General features: G+C 39.0%; 1 protein-coding gene across 1 annotated transcript; it reads left to right on the forward strand.

The window, feature by feature from the left end:
* The first annotated feature begins 7,099 nt into the window (after positions 1–7,099).
* Positions 7,100–14,788, forward strand: CHDH (choline dehydrogenase). Its single transcript, XM_069865772.1, has 7 exons — positions 7,100–7,898; positions 8,638–8,789; positions 10,419–10,548; positions 11,212–11,346; positions 12,509–12,651; positions 13,519–13,621; positions 14,206–14,788. Exons 1-7 carry the CDS (start codon positions 7,130–7,132, stop codon positions 14,622–14,624), a joined length of 1,851 nt encoding a protein of 616 aa, XP_069721873.1. The 5' UTR covers positions 7,100–7,129; the 3' UTR covers positions 14,625–14,788.
* The last annotated feature ends 2,970 nt before the right edge of the window (positions 14,789–17,758 follow it).

Raw genomic sequence — 17,758 nt, forward strand, 5'->3', positions numbered from 1 at the left:
CTACCCCATTAAAACTCCAACAGATTTAGAAACAGTAGTATTTAGCATCAATGACACATTTGCACACTCAAATCTGCCAGGAATTTGTTTAGAACACTAAAGATACTTTTGTTCAAGTCATAGAGGCCAAGCAATAACTAGACTGAGTTCACCATGTTAGAAAAAAACCAAGAAAATGTCTCAATCCCATATTTTTGGGTTAAAACATGGCATTATTATCTAAATTAACTTGTACAGAATTCTCAAAATCTCTATTGTAAAGCCATGAGTATGAAAAGATTCAGAAGTAGGTGTTAAACCTACTCAATATGCAGACAAAGTTTATACTGTAAGAGTCATTTTCCCCCTTTTGTATGATTTCTACGTATGTACATAGCACCCATTTCAATACAACTCTTGCTGTATTTCATTACATTATCTTTAAAGGCTGAGAATTTCAATGAATATTTCAACTGCAAACACTTATCTTTGTTTCAAGCATTCTTAATCACTATGAACATTAACAATCGTTCACATCAACAACACATTCACTCATGGTTCCGCAGGAGACAAAGTAATCTTTTCCATTAATGAATAATTATTCAGAAATTCACAGTTTGGTACCCAGGTATGAATAACCAACCATTCAGAGACTCTCCATTATTGCCTGCTTATCTAACTAAGAGCAAAAACATTAACAAGTAATTATCCCAGATGATTATTATTCATCCAGTACGTTCCAAGCAGAGCAATAAGGAAAGAATTGAGGAAATAATCAGCATTTACAAGGGGTATCAAGAATATTATATCAGAGACTAGTGTCGTTACAAAATGTCTGGAGAAAGTGTAAGTTCTCACAACAATTATCTCAATAAATCTTCGTTATGTCATCATTATTCTACCACAAGCATTCTGAATGGAAAAACAAGAATCTTGGGTTCATTCTCCAGCACTCCAGAAGAGCAGTGGCGCTGACTATTTGCACAATTCTGATCTTTGGTCGTTTCTCAAGGAATTCTATGGCATCTTTTCCCCACCACCACTTTTTATTGCAGTTTAGCCTACAATGACCGTGTGCTAGAGTAGCATTCGCTGAAGATACTTGGACAAATCCAAGAGAAAAGCTGCATGTCATTTACAAAGGCCCTGCAGTGTTTGTAGTGCTTTTGGCTACCCAGGGGGAGAATTATTGTTGAACACACACAGTTATCAGTGATGTTGACTAACAACGACCAAGCTGAGGTAACAAGTTAGTTACCTTCTCGTGACATGGGGCTTCCTGCTGCTCCCCTGTCACCTCAAGCCGCCTCACAGCCCCCAGTGCTCCCTGGAAAACAGTTTCACAGCCAAGGTGGCAACACTGTTCAAAAGACTCATTTTAATGTTATTATGAACTTCACAACAGCCAAATCTCTCGCTAATTTGGAGCTGGCTCCAGCTCTGTCTGACCTTGCATTTGAGACAGGGAGAGGCTGCAAACAGACGTGATTAGAGAAAAAGACACATCTGTTCAGCACAGATCCGACTAAACACAAGGTGTTCTCATCTCCAAAGAATGAACAGTGTCTAGAAAAAACACTGTTTGAAAGAAAGCACGCTGTCAGAGGGACATTCTAACTTCCAAAGTGTGCAATTACTTAGATGAAACTTAAGTCCACTTTAGCTTAAATGAAAATTATTCCACTTTTTTAATAGTAAGTATTTCTTCTATCACTACAGAGATGATTATAAAATAAGACTTCTGTTCAGCACAGGTCATGCTGAACACAAGGCTTAAGTGTCTGGAAAAATGTTATTTGAACAAACATGCTGTGTAAAAAAAAACATGCTGTCAGAGGGGCGTTCTGTCTAACTTTCAAAAAATACAGTTACCTAGATTAAACTTCACTTTTGATTTAAGCTAAATATTCCATGTTTTTAATAGTAAATACTGCGTGTATCACTGCAAACAAAGGGAATTGTAGACAAAGGCATCTCTTCAGCACAGATCATGCTAAACACAAGATGTAACTGTCTGGAAAAATGTTACTTGAAAAAAAAAAAGCTATATAAAAAAACCCACGCTATCAGAGGGACATTCTAAGTTTCCGAAGATACTTAGGTGGAACTTAACTCTACTTTAGCTTAAACCAAAATATTCCATTTTTTGTAGCAGTAGCTATTTCTTCTTCTATCACTGCAAACAGAGGTGATTGTAGAGAAAACACACATCCACTTTTTGTAATAGCAACTCCTTTTCTCGCGGGGACCCTGTGGGGGCGGGAGAGGCAGCGGACTTCGCTCGGGCTGGTTTCGAAACCGCACGCAGCCGCCCTGACATCTTTCTCGGAGGCCACGAAGCGTGTTCCTGTGGAATTCCCAGCGCCCTCCTGCCCTGCCTCCCCCCAGCCTGGTGCGGGCTGATGACTTTGTCCCCGAGCTGGCAGATGAGTTTGTCCATCGAGGAAGACTTGGTGAGGTGAGTAGAACAATTGCAGCCACGAAAACGAAACTTTACAAGGTTTTCTCTAAGCAAACCAACTTTTTGACGAGCAGGGCTGAAGAGAAAGGGAATCCCACACACTCCCCCACCCAGCAGATGAATTTAAACCTCGCACACAGTCTGCAGGGGGGCTGGCAGCGAGCGAGAACTGATTTATCTCGGTTCTCCCTTCATCTGGGGCAGACAGGCAGCTTTTATCTCAGTTCTCCCTGCCTGCATCTGGAGCAGATAGGCCCGGCAGGATTTGGTAGCTCATTTTGAAGTATCCAGCAAAGACCCATTGCTCTGCTGCACCACGTATTGTCCGCGGCGTTGGGCATCTCTGGGAGAGGGAGCGTATTTTAAATCTCCCAGAGAGGAAATCACTGTTGTGGCTCTGGCAAAACAGCACCAGGAACAAAGTTTCAGCTATGGTGACCATCTCCTCTTTGTTTCAGAGTCACCTTAGAGGAACTGGGCTAGGATAGTGCTCACGAAGGAGGACAAGACATAGATGAGAGCGGGTATGGATCAATATGACAGAAAGAATTGTGCATTGAAGCTAGTTTTTCAATCCAACTATGCACATTGGGTTTAAACTGAATCAGAATGGCTTGTATTTTGACCTCTGCACTTCAGAACTGAAAAGCACAGGATTTTGTGAATCATCTACACAATGATTCTCAAAGTCACTGGAATATGATGACCAGGACACTGTTAAGTGACTTCGCTCCCAACTCACTCTTTGCAAGATAAAACTTGTTCAAATGTTGCTTTTCCAGTCCTGTTCCATTCGATGTAAACAAAAACTGACAAAAAAACCTCCAACCAAACAAAAACCCCTGAAAACACCAACCCAAATATACCAAACAACACCCAACAACAAAAAGCCTACCAAAAAAATAATATCTAACTGTATATCCGACAAATGTGTGGTGGAATAGGTTGAAAATATAATAGTATTTCAATTACTTAAAAGGAACATTAGGCTTCGCTGCCTCGGATGGTAATTCAGCCTTCTAGCCCATACAATGGGAACCCCAATTGTCTTGGTCTGTATTTTTAACCGCTATTATTCCAGTTTCATCAAGGAACAGGACAGTTCTGTTTAACAGCAATCATACTCAGTGCTCTGTAACTATATTTTTTTAGACTAGCCACCTCATCCACCTACAAAACTCTTTTGTTATTGTCCATTTTTCAATATATTCCCCTGAACACAGGTTACTTACCTTCCTTTGTTTTGTGGACTGTCAGCCCTTCAAATCTCAGTCCCTGGATTGAATCCTAACACTTTTGCCTGGCTTTCTGGGAGAGAGGCTAAGCCAATTTAGTCCTTCGGTGACCTACAGTTTTTTATAAATTTCAATCTCTCTCCTTTTTGTGTCCTTCTTCCTTTTTAAAATACATGAAGTAATATTCTTTACCACCCTTTAAAGAAGTCTGTTTTTATACATGACCCCAAATCAACTGCTGTAGAGTTGCAGCGGTAGGTACTGATGAGTTACATCAGTTTATTTCTCATACAAGCCTGATACTGCATTCAGTAACATGTCACAATGATACCACGAGCCCCCAACCCCCTAACTTCACAACTCTGCTGCCCCCTTCTAGCTGTATGTTGTACAATTATGTATATTATTAAATTGTAGCAGCAGATTTTTCCTGCCTAATGCTCCTGCTCTCCTTACTCTTACAAGAGCACCGCCTGCACAGGCCCCGCTCAATAATATTTGTAAAAACATACTTTTTTCAAAATGAGTTCCTGGTTTTGAAGCTGCACTGTGGTATAATAAATATACTTTATGTTGATGCCGTGTGTATTTCTGCAGGCCTGTTCATTGATTGCTGAAGAACATCTTGCAACGTGTTCATAAAGACATTGTGACGTGTGAGAATCCAGATGAAGACATGCAGTAAAACCTAATACAGCCTAAAAAACCCAACTTTTTGCTGGTGGTAAGTACAGAGCATTCCAGAAAAACCACATCATGTTAATCTCCCTATCTCTACACGCTGTTTGGAGATAGCTGTTTTATGGCCAATTCTATTAAATATTACAGGAAACGTTCTCCCTACCAAGCACATCGAGTCAGGTTCCCCAGCACATCTCAGAGCCTCAGAGGACTTCTACCTATCAGCATAACAACTTGGCTTTTTTTCTAGTTACTGGAAAAAACACATTCTTGCCAAAATACAGTTCTTGGGAACACTGCATAGGTTGTAAATTCTTCCCGGCAAAAGAGTTAGATAAAACTAAGGGAAAGTTGAGAGCAAATATGCATTAGGTTACATCTTGATGGATGTTCTTTTGTTCAAAGATGTGACTGTCTTCTGTAGAACTTGATCTGTGATAAACCCACATACGCTCACAGAACTACATAGGTTATTTTAGAGGGACGTATCAGTGTCTATTAATTTCAGAACTTCATGATCTCTGTCCTTAGTACCAACCCCTTTAATACAAGTTTGGATTGTTCCAGGAGTTTCAAAGCCTGCACATGTGAGAGGCCCTTCACAAATTAGCTTTTAAAAGGGTCTAGACCTCACCATTAGAATTCTGGCATAAGGCAAGACACACCTACCTTGTCCTGTAACACCTGTGCTGCCTTTGGAGCATCACTCGAAATAGTACTTTTGGGAGCACAGTAGCCACTGCTTATACTGGAGGAAGCTGCAGAACTATGGCCTCCAGCACTACCAGAGAAAATCAATCCCTGACTAAACATGATTTCAGGGATTTTACAGAATATTCCTTTTTCACAGCCAACAACTAGACTTAACAGCCAGCATTTTGGTTTGGAGGCACAATAATATTTCATAACAGTATAGATCCCATTCCATAAGCTGTGCCTTGTTCCATACCCTGTGAGCCCTGTTTAGCTAAATAATAAATGTTCACTATCTGTAGGAGCAAAATCTGAGGTTTTACTTCCTCAGAAGGAAGGTTGATCACTTAATCATGGTAAATCTCTACCAAAGAAACAACTAGCATTATAGGGACAAAGCATCTTTCCCAGATTATCAGAGCTCAGGCCCATATTCTATCAAGCTCCTGAAATAATAAAAACCTGTAACGCACTAGTTATGCAAGTTAAACATAGGCGCTTCAGAATTGTAGCCCTCTTCCTCACAAACAAAACAAGTGAAAACCTCTCTACCTTTGCATTCTCCTCTTCTGTGTCTCAAGAAATTGCCAAACCTCCTGTTCCAAGAAAGAATCCTTTAATAGCCTCCACCTGTAAAAGAGAAGCCCTCTTTCAGCTGGAATCAATTTTGGATGAGCCATGTGAAAATCAGCTGTGTGCACTGTTCTCCATGCCTGTTTGTTCATTTTCCAGAAGTTTAGAGGTTTCTACAGCCTACTACAAGTTTTCCTAAGAAGAGTAAGAGATGTATGCTTCTTTCTATCATTTCCCCAAGAGAAAGAAAACTCAAAACTTTTGCATATGAGATTGTGCATCAATTTGTAAATAAACACAGTTGTATGTGGAAGACTTCTGATGTTCATCGGGAACCTAATTTTGTTATAGAGTTGACTCTTAAGGGCTTATGTGTGCTTTCAAAACTGTACATTGTAGACTTCACCCAAGAAAATGAGTACGGTCCTGTCCCAGCTTTTCATAACAAACAGCTGATTATTTCAGTGCTCTGTTAAGACACGTTTTCTTCCCGTGAAAAAATCTGCTCATTTTACAAAAATACAGGGATGACTATGAAACTTGAACATAAGAAAATCAACTTTAACAACTTAATTCACTTCTGAAAAATTAGATGATACAAACATAATACAGTATTCAATGTATTTCCAGGAGAAAGCTTGTTTACCTTTCAGATGGGCAGTTCATTAAAGTGTAACAGCCTCTGTATAAGTTGCTCTTTCTAGAAGCCAAGGTGACTGCTTAGATAGAAGCCACGGGTCGGGGAGAAATACAGCCCAGTAATATCCATTTTTCACTACATTTTTAATGCCAGAAGAAGTAATTTCAAGGGGAGAGAGCAACAGAAAAACACTTCAGACCAGCCAGCAGCATCTGTACCTACAACACTTAGATGGCCATGAAGATTTTGCATTTAATCCCTGTACCTGTGCAACACGGACCTAAACTTGTGTTGCTTGCAAGGCTCAGAGACAGCAGTTTTTCACCTTAGGGACAGCTGAAAATGAGTTTCACTGTTACACACGTTATGTAGACACATCCTAGATTTGGTCTGGCAGGAGCTACAGGGGGCATACTTGTCATTTCCATTGCTGAGTTGGCTATGCAACATCACTGATTGACATAAACTTATAGAGAAATCTATGAAATGGTTGTTTTTCTTTAACACTTGCTAGAGGCAGATGAAAAGAGACTACAAGATAAGCAAAGGTTTCCATCCTTTATGGTTATGGTCTATGTCAGGAACCCAAAGCAAATCAAAATCAGACAGCAGAGAATACAAAATTCTGTATGCCACTTGACTGCATTAAAATAAGACAGAAAGTTTCAGCATAAATGTTTATTTTTTTTGTTTGCATTGTTGTTAACCTTTTAGGTAGTGAGAATGGATAAAGTATACCAGCTTTACCTGAAAATGACTGACATTTTAGAGGTTGTACAATGTACTAATGCTTACATCTTAATTAGGATTTTTATTTGTTATTCTAGGATAAAACACTGGATTTTTGTTAGAAATACTGCAAGAGTGATGCTATCAGTAAAGATGTCATACTTAATGAAAGGAGTTAAAGGTTGTGGTCTAGCAAATCGGATGCACAAAATATCAGGAACTCTGTTTAAAGCACACATGGCAAAGAACATATTTAGCATCAATGAACGACAATTCCGAATTTCACATGCATCATCTCAACTTAGTTCTGAAAAGGAAAACTCTTATAATTATGTCATTGTTGGAGCTGGATCAGCAGGGTGTGTATTAGCCAACAGGTTGACTGAAGACCCTCTCAGTACTGTATTACTTTTGGAAGCAGGCCCCAAAGATACCCTTCTAGGTAGTAAAAGACTGATGTGGAAGATTCATATGCCTGCTGCGTTAATTTACAACCTCTGTGATGAGAAATACAACTGGTATTACCACACAACATCACAAAAGCATATGGATAACCGAGTTATGTACTGGCCCCGTGGAAGAGTGTGGGGCGGCTCCTCCTCTCTCAACGCGATGGTCTATATTCGTGGGCATGCAGAAGATTATAATCGATGGAGCAAGGAAGGGGCTGTGGGATGGGATTATGAACATTGCTTGCCCTATTTTAAGAAGGCACAGACACATGAACTGGGGCCAGATCAGTACAGAGGTGGAAATGGACCCCTGCATGTGTCAAGAGGCAAAACGAACCATCCGCTTCATTGTGCATTCCTGGAGGCAGCCCAGCAAGCTGGGTATCCCTTCACAGATGACATGAATGGCTATCAGCAAGAAGGATTTGGCTGGATGGACATGACTATACACCAAGGTAAATCATAAAGGAGTCCTTAAGTAACCTGTATTTTTGCCCCACCGGTGGTACTTCTGAAAGCATTTTGGAATATGCTCATATAATCTGCACTGAAAGTCATTTGGTTGTGTAGATTGCCAAACAGCTGTGGCATTTCCAATTTACAGCCTGTCCATTTCACAGCATCTCGCTGCCATTCTAGGGTGTATTTCAATGAAAATGGTATTGGCACGCAAGTCTTGCTAGATAGTTAAATTTGGGAAGGAGAATAGTTTTTCAGAATGTCATTGTGGAATTTGTTCTGTTAAAATCAAATCTTTAGTTATCATACCTAAAAGGAAGTTGTGGAGGGCTCTTCTCCCAAGGGACAGGGGACAGGACAAGAGGGAATGGCCTCAAGCTGCACCAGGGGAGGTTCAGGCTGGACATTAGGAAAACATTTTTCACATAAAGGGTCAACAGGCTGCCCAGGGAGGTGGTTGAGTCACCTTCCTGGAGGGGTTTAAGGGATGGGTGGACGAGGTGCTGAGGGACATGGGTTAGTATTTGATGGGAATGGTTGGACTCGATGATCTGACGGGTCTCTTCCAACCTGGTGATTCTATGATTCTATGATATCAAATCACATTTGCTTTGAGCTCTGTAAACTCTGTGAGGGCGTTTCCTCTGTAAACATGCTGTGTGATGGTTATTGGCCAAAATCTTGAAGAATACTGAGCATGACTATTTTGATGTTTGATGTGAATATACATCGTAGGTCAACGATGGAGCACAGCTAGCGCTTACCTTCGCCCAGCCATGTCACGCCCAAATTTGTCAGTTGCAGAGAAGACACTTGTAACAAAAATCTTGTTTCAAGGAACAAAATCCATTGGTGTTGAGTATGTGAAAAATGGGCAACGGAAAAAGGTAAGAGTTTTTTTATTTTCCAGTATGGAAGGTGTGAGTCAAAGCAAAATTAAGGTGTTTGTTTTTTTAAAAAAGAAAAACCCAGATTTTTATTAAAACTGGCACTTTGCTATGCAAAATGTTTGCTTTTCAGATGCTGTGTTCCCTCTTCTAGTATATAATTCCTTGTCAGTTATTTTACAGTAGGTGATACTTCAGCTGTATTGATTTAGAGATTAACATCTCCATTATATTTTCATCTCTCAGTACTGAAGGGACAAGCCACAGCTTGGTGTTACTCAAGAATGTTGTGTAAGGTTTCTGGCTAGAACGTACAGTGCAATCATGCACTGTCTCAGCATATTGACTACTGTGCTGAAATGCTGATGTTTCTGATAAACTTCTGAAAATGCTGTTCTGACGTAAGAAAATCAGTAAAAGCAAGATGCTGAAATCTGAATGGCTCAAGGGATAAATAATGAGTCATTCACTTCTACTTTGCCCTTGAGTTTTAGGATGGTACTGATGAACCATAATGATTAAACGTGCCTTATAGTTGTTTGTGGAATGAATATTTTTCAATCTCAGTCCAGCTTCCAATGACTATGTGGAAGGAAGCTTGAATTGCCATTACAACTTAACTCTTTGGATAAACAGTTCATTTTATATAGCTTTCAATCCATTGACTTCTAGAAGACCCAAACTATTCTCATTTCCCTTAACTCTTTAATATTACAGCTGATTATGGAGCGTGTAACCAGGATATTGCCTAAAAGGTATTTGTATGTTAAGAACTTAATATATTTAGTCACAAATAATTATAAAATAATTTAAAAGTGTAACAGTAGTATCCTAGAGAGTACAAATTTTGATGGCTTGGGTTCAGTAAGGCTTACAAGAGACAACAGACAGCAAGTATTCTGTGACTGAACACCCACTACAAGTCAAAATGCAATATAAATAAGCTGTTCTTTCATTTTCTAATGCACAGAAAAAAAATCTGTTGTCTTTAAGTGGATTGGTAAAGTTATTATCATTAACAATGTAAAACAAAAATTGCAGAAAATTTCATTGATTTGATGAGAAGATGTGCCAAACATACTTCTGGAGAAGGTTCTAGAAAAAGAACTATCCAGCACAGAAAACGGAGTAAAAGGCAGAGGAATAGTTTAGCAGCCTATATGAGGACCAGCTCAGGGCTCAGACTTGCAATTTGATGAGAAGTTTGTCAGCAAAATATGATGTGTTTGAGGGGCTCCTGAGGACTTTGAAGAAGAAATCAAACACTGGTCCTGACTGAACCAAGAAAATTAACTCCCATCAGTATTTTTTCTCCTGGGAAGTAGCACAGGGGTTCATTGGCAGCCACGGTACTGGCTAAGATGAATGTTTGTATGCCAGAGAGCTTGAACAGATTGTAAACATGGCAATAAATACTGACATTATCTAAGGGAAAGTCTGGTCATTTCTCTCTGCAGAAACTTCTGGCAAGATAGGAATGCATTTAGAATGAGAAAAATATGAGGGAAGCGTGTCTAATCTGGATCAGAATAGTGTAATCTAGATAATCTGCATCAGAAGCTCTTGTCATGTTGCTTGCATTCAGATCAGGCTTAATAACATTAGGATTTTGTGTTCATTTTCTTTTAGGTTTTTGCCAGTAAAGAAGTTATTTTAAGTGGAGGTGCCATAAATTCTCCACAGCTGCTTATGTTATCTGGGATTGGCAATGCAGATGATCTGAAAAAACTGGGGATCCCTGTTGTTTGCCATCTTCCTGGTAATTTTTATTTCTTTTAACCTTACATCTTCCTATGGATGCAACTCAAAGACCATTAAATGAAATGAATCCATTAAATTCAGTTGTCTGTATGTCAGGCTGCGAGGACTGAAACTAAGCGTTACAAATCAGCGGAAACACGCCTGGATTTTGGAACTGAGCGATAAACTCCTACACTTTTTTCAGTCCATTTCATAGTGAAAAATGTCTTCCTGAAAAATGCTACTGAGTACCTTTAAAGCTGTCATTTAGAATTTAGAATGAGTTTTGATCCACAATGTGTTGTATAAACTCCCACTGTCATGTATGTTCGAAGATAGAAAGAATAACATGAACTTTTCCTATAAACTAGAAAAGCCAGTACTGTATTTAGAACTCAGATCTGGCAATTTTAGAACAAGTGATATCTCCGTCATTTAACTTTCTATTTTCATTCTAGTTATGCTCTGTTTATGTAAAACCTTATTCTGACATGAGCAAAAGGCTGGTATGACTCATGGTCTCAGTCTTAGTCATCGCTGCCTTTGTATGAGGTTAGTTTAGTTCCCATTGATGCTGGTTTCTAGTTGCAAATGTGTATAATTGTTCTGTGTGAAATAACATTTTTTTTCTTTCCTTTCTTCTCCCTCCTCCCTCTTTCTGCTCCCTCCCCCCCCTCCCCAGGAGTGGGCCAGAACCTTCAAGACCATTTAGAAGTATACGTCCAGCATAAATGCACCAAACCTGTTACTTTATATAATGCACAAAAACCAATTAACATGGTCAGAATTGGCCTAGAATGGCTGTGGCAGTTTACAGGTAAGAAACAAAATACGCAATCATTCTACCATTGACTGCTTTAGAACTATTACAGCCTTTTACCCATGAATTTCAAAGCCTGGGAGTCTTCATATATAATTTTTTTCATGTCCTAGGAAATAATGAAGCCTGGACTATTTCCTTTTTTTTATAAATCAGAATCTTTTAAAACAATTATTATATCTTAGGTAATAAGGGAGGTTTTTATACACTGTTTTTTAACATTTTTAGATTTCTCTCATTTTAAGAACAATTCTACATTTAAAAATTTTGGTGCTATTAAGAAAACCTGCTGTAAAAAAAAGTGAAGAAAAGAATTATTTGAAATCAGTATCACGTCAATGAAACACTTTGTCGAGCTGAATTAAACTTGTTGTATAATGGCCCCAAAAGAATTAATTTGTTTCACTGATCAGAACCCCTCAGGTCTACATGTGAATCAGAAGTGACTTTCATCAAAATGACACATTCATTTTACAATAACCCAGCTCTAAGTTATTCCTTAATCTGTGAAAGTAATCCTCGAAATCAATAAAACAGTTTGGCCACAACTGAGGTCTTCATCACTTGCTGAATTTTTGTGCTAGCATTTGACAGTTTATGCTGGGTATATGTGTCTTTTTACCACGCAAGTAAATATTGAGAGCTAACTCATGGGTTTAAATGGGTGTGAAAATACCAAAACATAAGGGGCATTGCAGGTTCTTCATCTTTCCCCTCCAGGGAGGTACTGTGGGTGGCTCTGCCTATTAGATGTGACCGATGGGATAACTATACTGCACGTTATGGACCACGCAGTGCAGCAATATCATGATGCTGCAGTCAGTTCCCTCCAAAGTTGTTAAGATTCTGGGACCAAATCTGCCTCTGGAGCTAGACCTAAGGCCTGCCAGTTACACTGAGATAACTATAGCATCTTGTTCTCAAATAAGTGGGATTTCCAAAGCTGCACGTATTTCTGGTTTTCTAGTGATTAAAAAGCAGATGAGAGTGATGCATATTGCTGAAATTACAAGCTGCTCATAATGGATTTGCATTGCTTGCTATTTCCTCTCTATATATGAATTATTCATAGCAGTGAAACCAGCAGTTAAGAAGAAATGGATCTCTTGCTTTTCTGAGGTCTTTTAATGGCATTTTCTCTCTTATTTACACTCTGTAGGTGAGGGAGCCACTGCCCACTTGGAATCTGGTGGTTTTATCCGGAGTGAACCAGGGGTTCCTCACCCTGACATTCAGTTCCACTTTCTTCCTTCTCAGGTTATTGATCATGGTCGGGTTGCTTCCACAATGGAAGCTTACCAGGTGAGTTGTTGAAGAACATATTCTAGTAATGCCTTGTAACAATTAGTAAGGAAGCTTACACTTTCATAGAATCATAGAATAACCAGGTTGGAAGAGACCCACCGGATCATCGAGTCCAACATTGATAATTTGTCTATATACTGAAAAATATTTAGTTCATTGTAATACAAAAAGAGTTGGCTTAACCTCCTATGCTGGGGAAAAAAACACAAGCTTCTTACTTGATATTGCTACCAAAATGATGTTACTTCTTATCTGTGGGTAAGTAGGCAAGTATTCAGCTGCTGTTTAAGTATTTGCACTACTGAAGTGCCACAGCGCTACTGATGAGGATACCGTGGTGCTTAGATGCTGTACAAAACTAAATCAAGGTGTTCCTTATTCCACTGTGGTTTAGACAGGTTTAAGTGAGAATGTCTGAGGCCACTCATTTACTCATTGACACAAATCCAAGCCCCTTTCTATGCTCTGATCTTGATCTGAAAGTCTGTGCTGATGCTGGGGACCTGTGACTGAATATACGTGCTGCTTCTTGCTAATCTCTGTTCTTCAGTGATGATAGTAATTTGGTCCAATTGCTGATTGTGTTAGAATGCTCTGCTACTGCTAAATTGGAACGGCTGTATTTTAAATTAAAAGAACAGCTATGAGTTGATAAGACATTTCCTTCCCCTTATGGTATATCGTATTTACAACAAATTTATATAAAATGGAAAAAATATTCAATAGCATTTCCCATTATCTCCCTTTAATGTTTCCATTTGTTTAATTTGTGAAGACTGTCCAGATTGCAAAAAAACCAAATCATACTGAATTTGGAAACAGGTCTGGTAGGGTTGTGTCACGAGTATAGTGTGGGTTTGGCAGGTCCACGTGGGACCCATGAGGAGCACGAGTGTGGGCTGGCTAAAGCTGAAGAGTACAGACCCAACGGACCATCCTATCATTGAGCCTAACTACCTGTCAACAGGTAAATGCAGCCTCTCCTTGCTTTAATGTCAATTTATTTCCTTCTGTTTCCAGTAACAGATTTCATATCTTCTCAACACCAGTTCAGAAGTGCTGGTTGGCGCATTGTTATTTCTTTCTCATTTATAAATATCAGTTAGTATCGAAAGTGGCCATTGTGCAAATCACTATGTAAACCAAAACAAATTCCCTACTGGGGATGCAATTAGGGTTCTTAAGAGTTTGCTGCATCATGCTGTTCATTTCATCCCCTCCACCGCCTGTGAAGAAATGGATCTCATTTTCTTCTTTGTGCTGAGGCTAGTGTTCTTGGCTAGACAGTAGATATAGAGAAATGAAGAGCAATTATTCATCTCTTACCTGTTCCCTTTGGGGATTTTGCAGAAGTGACAGCTTTGTTCATAGTGAATCTAAATACCTGCAACTTTGAAAAATATCCTAATATATATTATGTCTTTCAGCAATAAGTGAGACTTTCTCTCCAGCCTTTTTTCCTTTCATGCTATTTTTTTTTCTGTTACGCTTTCTGCATGTATTGCTAAATTAAGGGTGTATTTACAGTTTTCTTATTTTCTCTCCACACAGAACGAGATATTTGGGAATTCCGCCAGTGTGTCAAGTTGACCAGAGAGATCTTTGCTCAGAAAGCTTTTGAAAACTTTCGGGGGCCTGAAATTCAACCAGGAAACCACATTCAGTCTGACAAAGAAATAGATGCTTTCGTAAGGCAGAAGGCTGATAGTGCTTATCATCCTTCCTGCACCTGTAAAATGGGTCAGCTCTCAGACAGCACTGCTGTAGTTGATCCCCAAACAAAAGTAATCGGCGTTGAAAACCTGAGAGTAGTAGATGCTTCAATAATGCCCAGTGTTGTCAGCGGGAACTTGAATGCCCCAACTATTATGATAGCAGAGAAAGCTGCAGATATAATTAGGGGCCTTCCGTCACTTCAGGAAAAAAATGTTCCTGTATATAAACCCAAAACCTTGGAAACACAAAGATAAACAAATGTTCTCCTATCTTTTGATATTCAGGCTTTCATCAGCATATTGATATCTCATATTGAGCATGCCAACAAAATAAATACCATACAAAACAGCATATGCTAGTAAAGTAACTCCTAATTTGGACCGTTCTCTTATATTAGACTACTCATTTTTTTAAATCAGCTTAAGCTCCTTATTTTAGTTAAACATGACATTCTGTGGAACAACTCAAATTTTTTTGTTGAAGAGAAGCTATTTCTAAATGACAAGACAAGACAGTTGTGCACAGAAGCCAGAGATACTGGGCAACTGCACGAGGAATGGAAGAGATTAACGTGTGCTGCTCTGGAAATGTGTGCCTTGTTATTTAAAGGACGGGTTTTAACTGCTGTGAGGGTGTAAGCCAGGATAACAGCTAGTCAGTAATCCCCACATCCTGCAAAAAATGGTTAAGTAGATGTAAAACATGCAATTTCTTATTCACAGGCCCAAGTAGTTCATATCAGAATTCACAGGAAAGAAAGGAACCTCCACATGTTTGGAATACATCAAATTTGGGGTTTTTCTTATGAAGGGAATGCATCGTTTACAAATCCTAGCTGAAAGTTAGACTTCACCATTCCTAGCAGTCAGAAAGAAGACATAACATACATTGTATTTATTACACACTTATTTTTCTAAAAAATGCAGAATAGGAGATGATTTTTATAAAAATACACTGGAAAAAAGGGAATTCTTGCTTTTTTTTGCAAGAAGCTTAGTAGAATTCAATTAACAAGCTGATTTAGTTGCAACACTATCATTTAGCCCAGGAAAAGGTCTGCACTCCCTATAATGCCCTTGAAGTTACTGGCCTTTGCTAAAAGATGAGTGTTTGCAAGAGATATTTCTCAGCAAAGCTGCCTTATTGTCACTCAAATTTTATTAAAAATATTACAGCCAAGTTAGATTTAAAATGAAATATTAAATAACTGCATTAGGTCAGATATTGATGATAAAGAAAGAAATCTTTTTAAATGAGAAGGCTAGTAACTTATTCAGTGAACCGAGGCTGTATTTTAATTAGGACTTAAATCTTTGTTTTAACACCTTCAGGTATGTAATGAAAGATACATGACCTTCCATGGCTGTTTCCTAGGTCAATCTAACTTTCAGGTACTGGTTTGGGTTTTTTTAAAACAAAAAAACCTGCAGAAATGGAATGGGTTGAATGCAATTGAATCCATTGCATTGTTTTGATTTATTATTAAAAAATAACTTAAGACTAAGCAGCTGTCAAATTATAAAGTGAAAGCTGCTGTACCCTAGGATTGCTCTGTGGTAAACAGAATAAACTTTTTTTTTTTTCCCCAGAAAAAAAGGAATTTTACATCATTTGAGCAGATTGTAAAAAAAACTTGCTGACTCAGATGTTGGCTAGAGACACAACTGCAGATGTTTAAGGCAGATACTCTACCTGGTGCTGCTTGCTGTAAGGCAGTGGCTGGAAGCCCTGCTGCTAACTGAGGGAAAGGACTGGAATTCATTAGAGTATCTGCATAAAGACAAACACAAATAGTGAAGATAGAAGATGACAGCAGTGAACTCTGCTCCAAAAGGAGAAAGGTAAACCCTTTCTATCTCTGTGATGCATTCTTTTGGAATGAGGGGAAGAGCAAGAATACTTTGAAGTCATAGGTGATTGATTAGCTGTGTTAATACGAAAATTCATCTGATGCAACTGTGCATTTGGGGAAAGCAGGGATTGTGTACGTTGGTATCTTTCTAGGGCGAATAATTTTTATTCAGCTCCTGTGCTTCTGAGATTTTCTTTTAAAGGTATGCAGTAGGCATCTTAGTGCTATTTGGAGTACAGAGTATTAGGATTACTCAGAGTAATACTGGTGAGACTTACCACAGCCCTGTGCAGATGAGAGGGGAAGCAATGTGGAAAGAAAAAACACTGAAGTTCCTGTATTTGCATTTACAGCATGGGTTTCAACTCAAGGTATGCAAGATGGGAATTGTTATTATGCAACTGCAGAGGATTTACTAGCCACTATCTTACATAACTTAATGCTGAACACACACAGAGCCATCCTCTGCCACTATGTCAAGCTCGAAAAGAGGAGGAAACGGGTTCACGTGCCAAACTGCCTGTGAGCATCACGTTGAGGTACACGGTGCTGCTTTGTGCCACCAGATAATCAGGCATTTCTTCTGAAACATCACCATCATTTCTTGCAGTTCCAAACATACCCAGACACCTCGCAAATTCCTCCCCTTCTGAGCACTTCAATATTTTCATCGCTGGGAATTGCAGTTGCTTAATTAATTTAGGCCTCGCTGCTACAGAATGTTGAGGCTCCTTCATGACATTCCTAAAGAAATAGCTCGGGGATTTGAAAGTTTCATTGCCCTAAGGAAATCTTTAGGCAGCATCAACCTACCATTAGTTTCTCCTGCACTGCATCTCGTATCTGAGACTGTATTCCTGTTAAGACTTCTCTTACCTCTGGCAGAGTCAGGTCTGCTAAGGAAGACTTGGAACAGGTGTAAGATACTCTAAAATTCTCTGCAGAGCACTAGCAGTCTGCTCGTTAAATTTAACCATATTTTACACCTTATTGGATTGCAGAGCACAGGCAGAGTTTTACTTAGTGAACAAAATAATACAGTGTGTACTTGCACACCAGAACTTTTGATATTTCTGCAGCCTAAAATCCTTTTCAAATGTCTGATTTCAATTAGTCTGCACGCAATGAGGCAGCTATATAAACACTGGAAAACCGGGAAATGGGCTTGGAACACGTATTTTTCTAGGAAATAAACAGCAACAGGAATAATAAAAACATTTATAATTTTTTCTTAAAAGTTAGAGTTAAAATGAAGAGGTAACATACCCAAGCGTCTCCTGGCAGACAGCATGAAAGATCTTTTTTGGTGTTCTAGGTGATTTTAGTGAGATTTTCCGTAGATCTGTATCTAGGGAAGTAATAATCCCCTAGGCAGTAGGGTAGTTAGAGAGTTTTCATACAAATACTCCAATCACTTCACTTCTTTCTGGTTAACAGCAGTAATTCATCACAGACTTGCACACCATGATAGTACAGACTGATGACCACATTCTACACATTCCCCATTCTTCAAACAGTGGAAACAGAATTAACTTC

The sequence above is a fragment of the Phaenicophaeus curvirostris genome, chromosome 11, assembly GCF_032191515.1.
Source record: "Phaenicophaeus curvirostris isolate KB17595 chromosome 11, BPBGC_Pcur_1.0, whole genome shotgun sequence".
Lineage (NCBI taxonomy): Eukaryota > Metazoa > Chordata > Aves > Cuculiformes > Cuculidae > Phaenicophaeus > Phaenicophaeus curvirostris.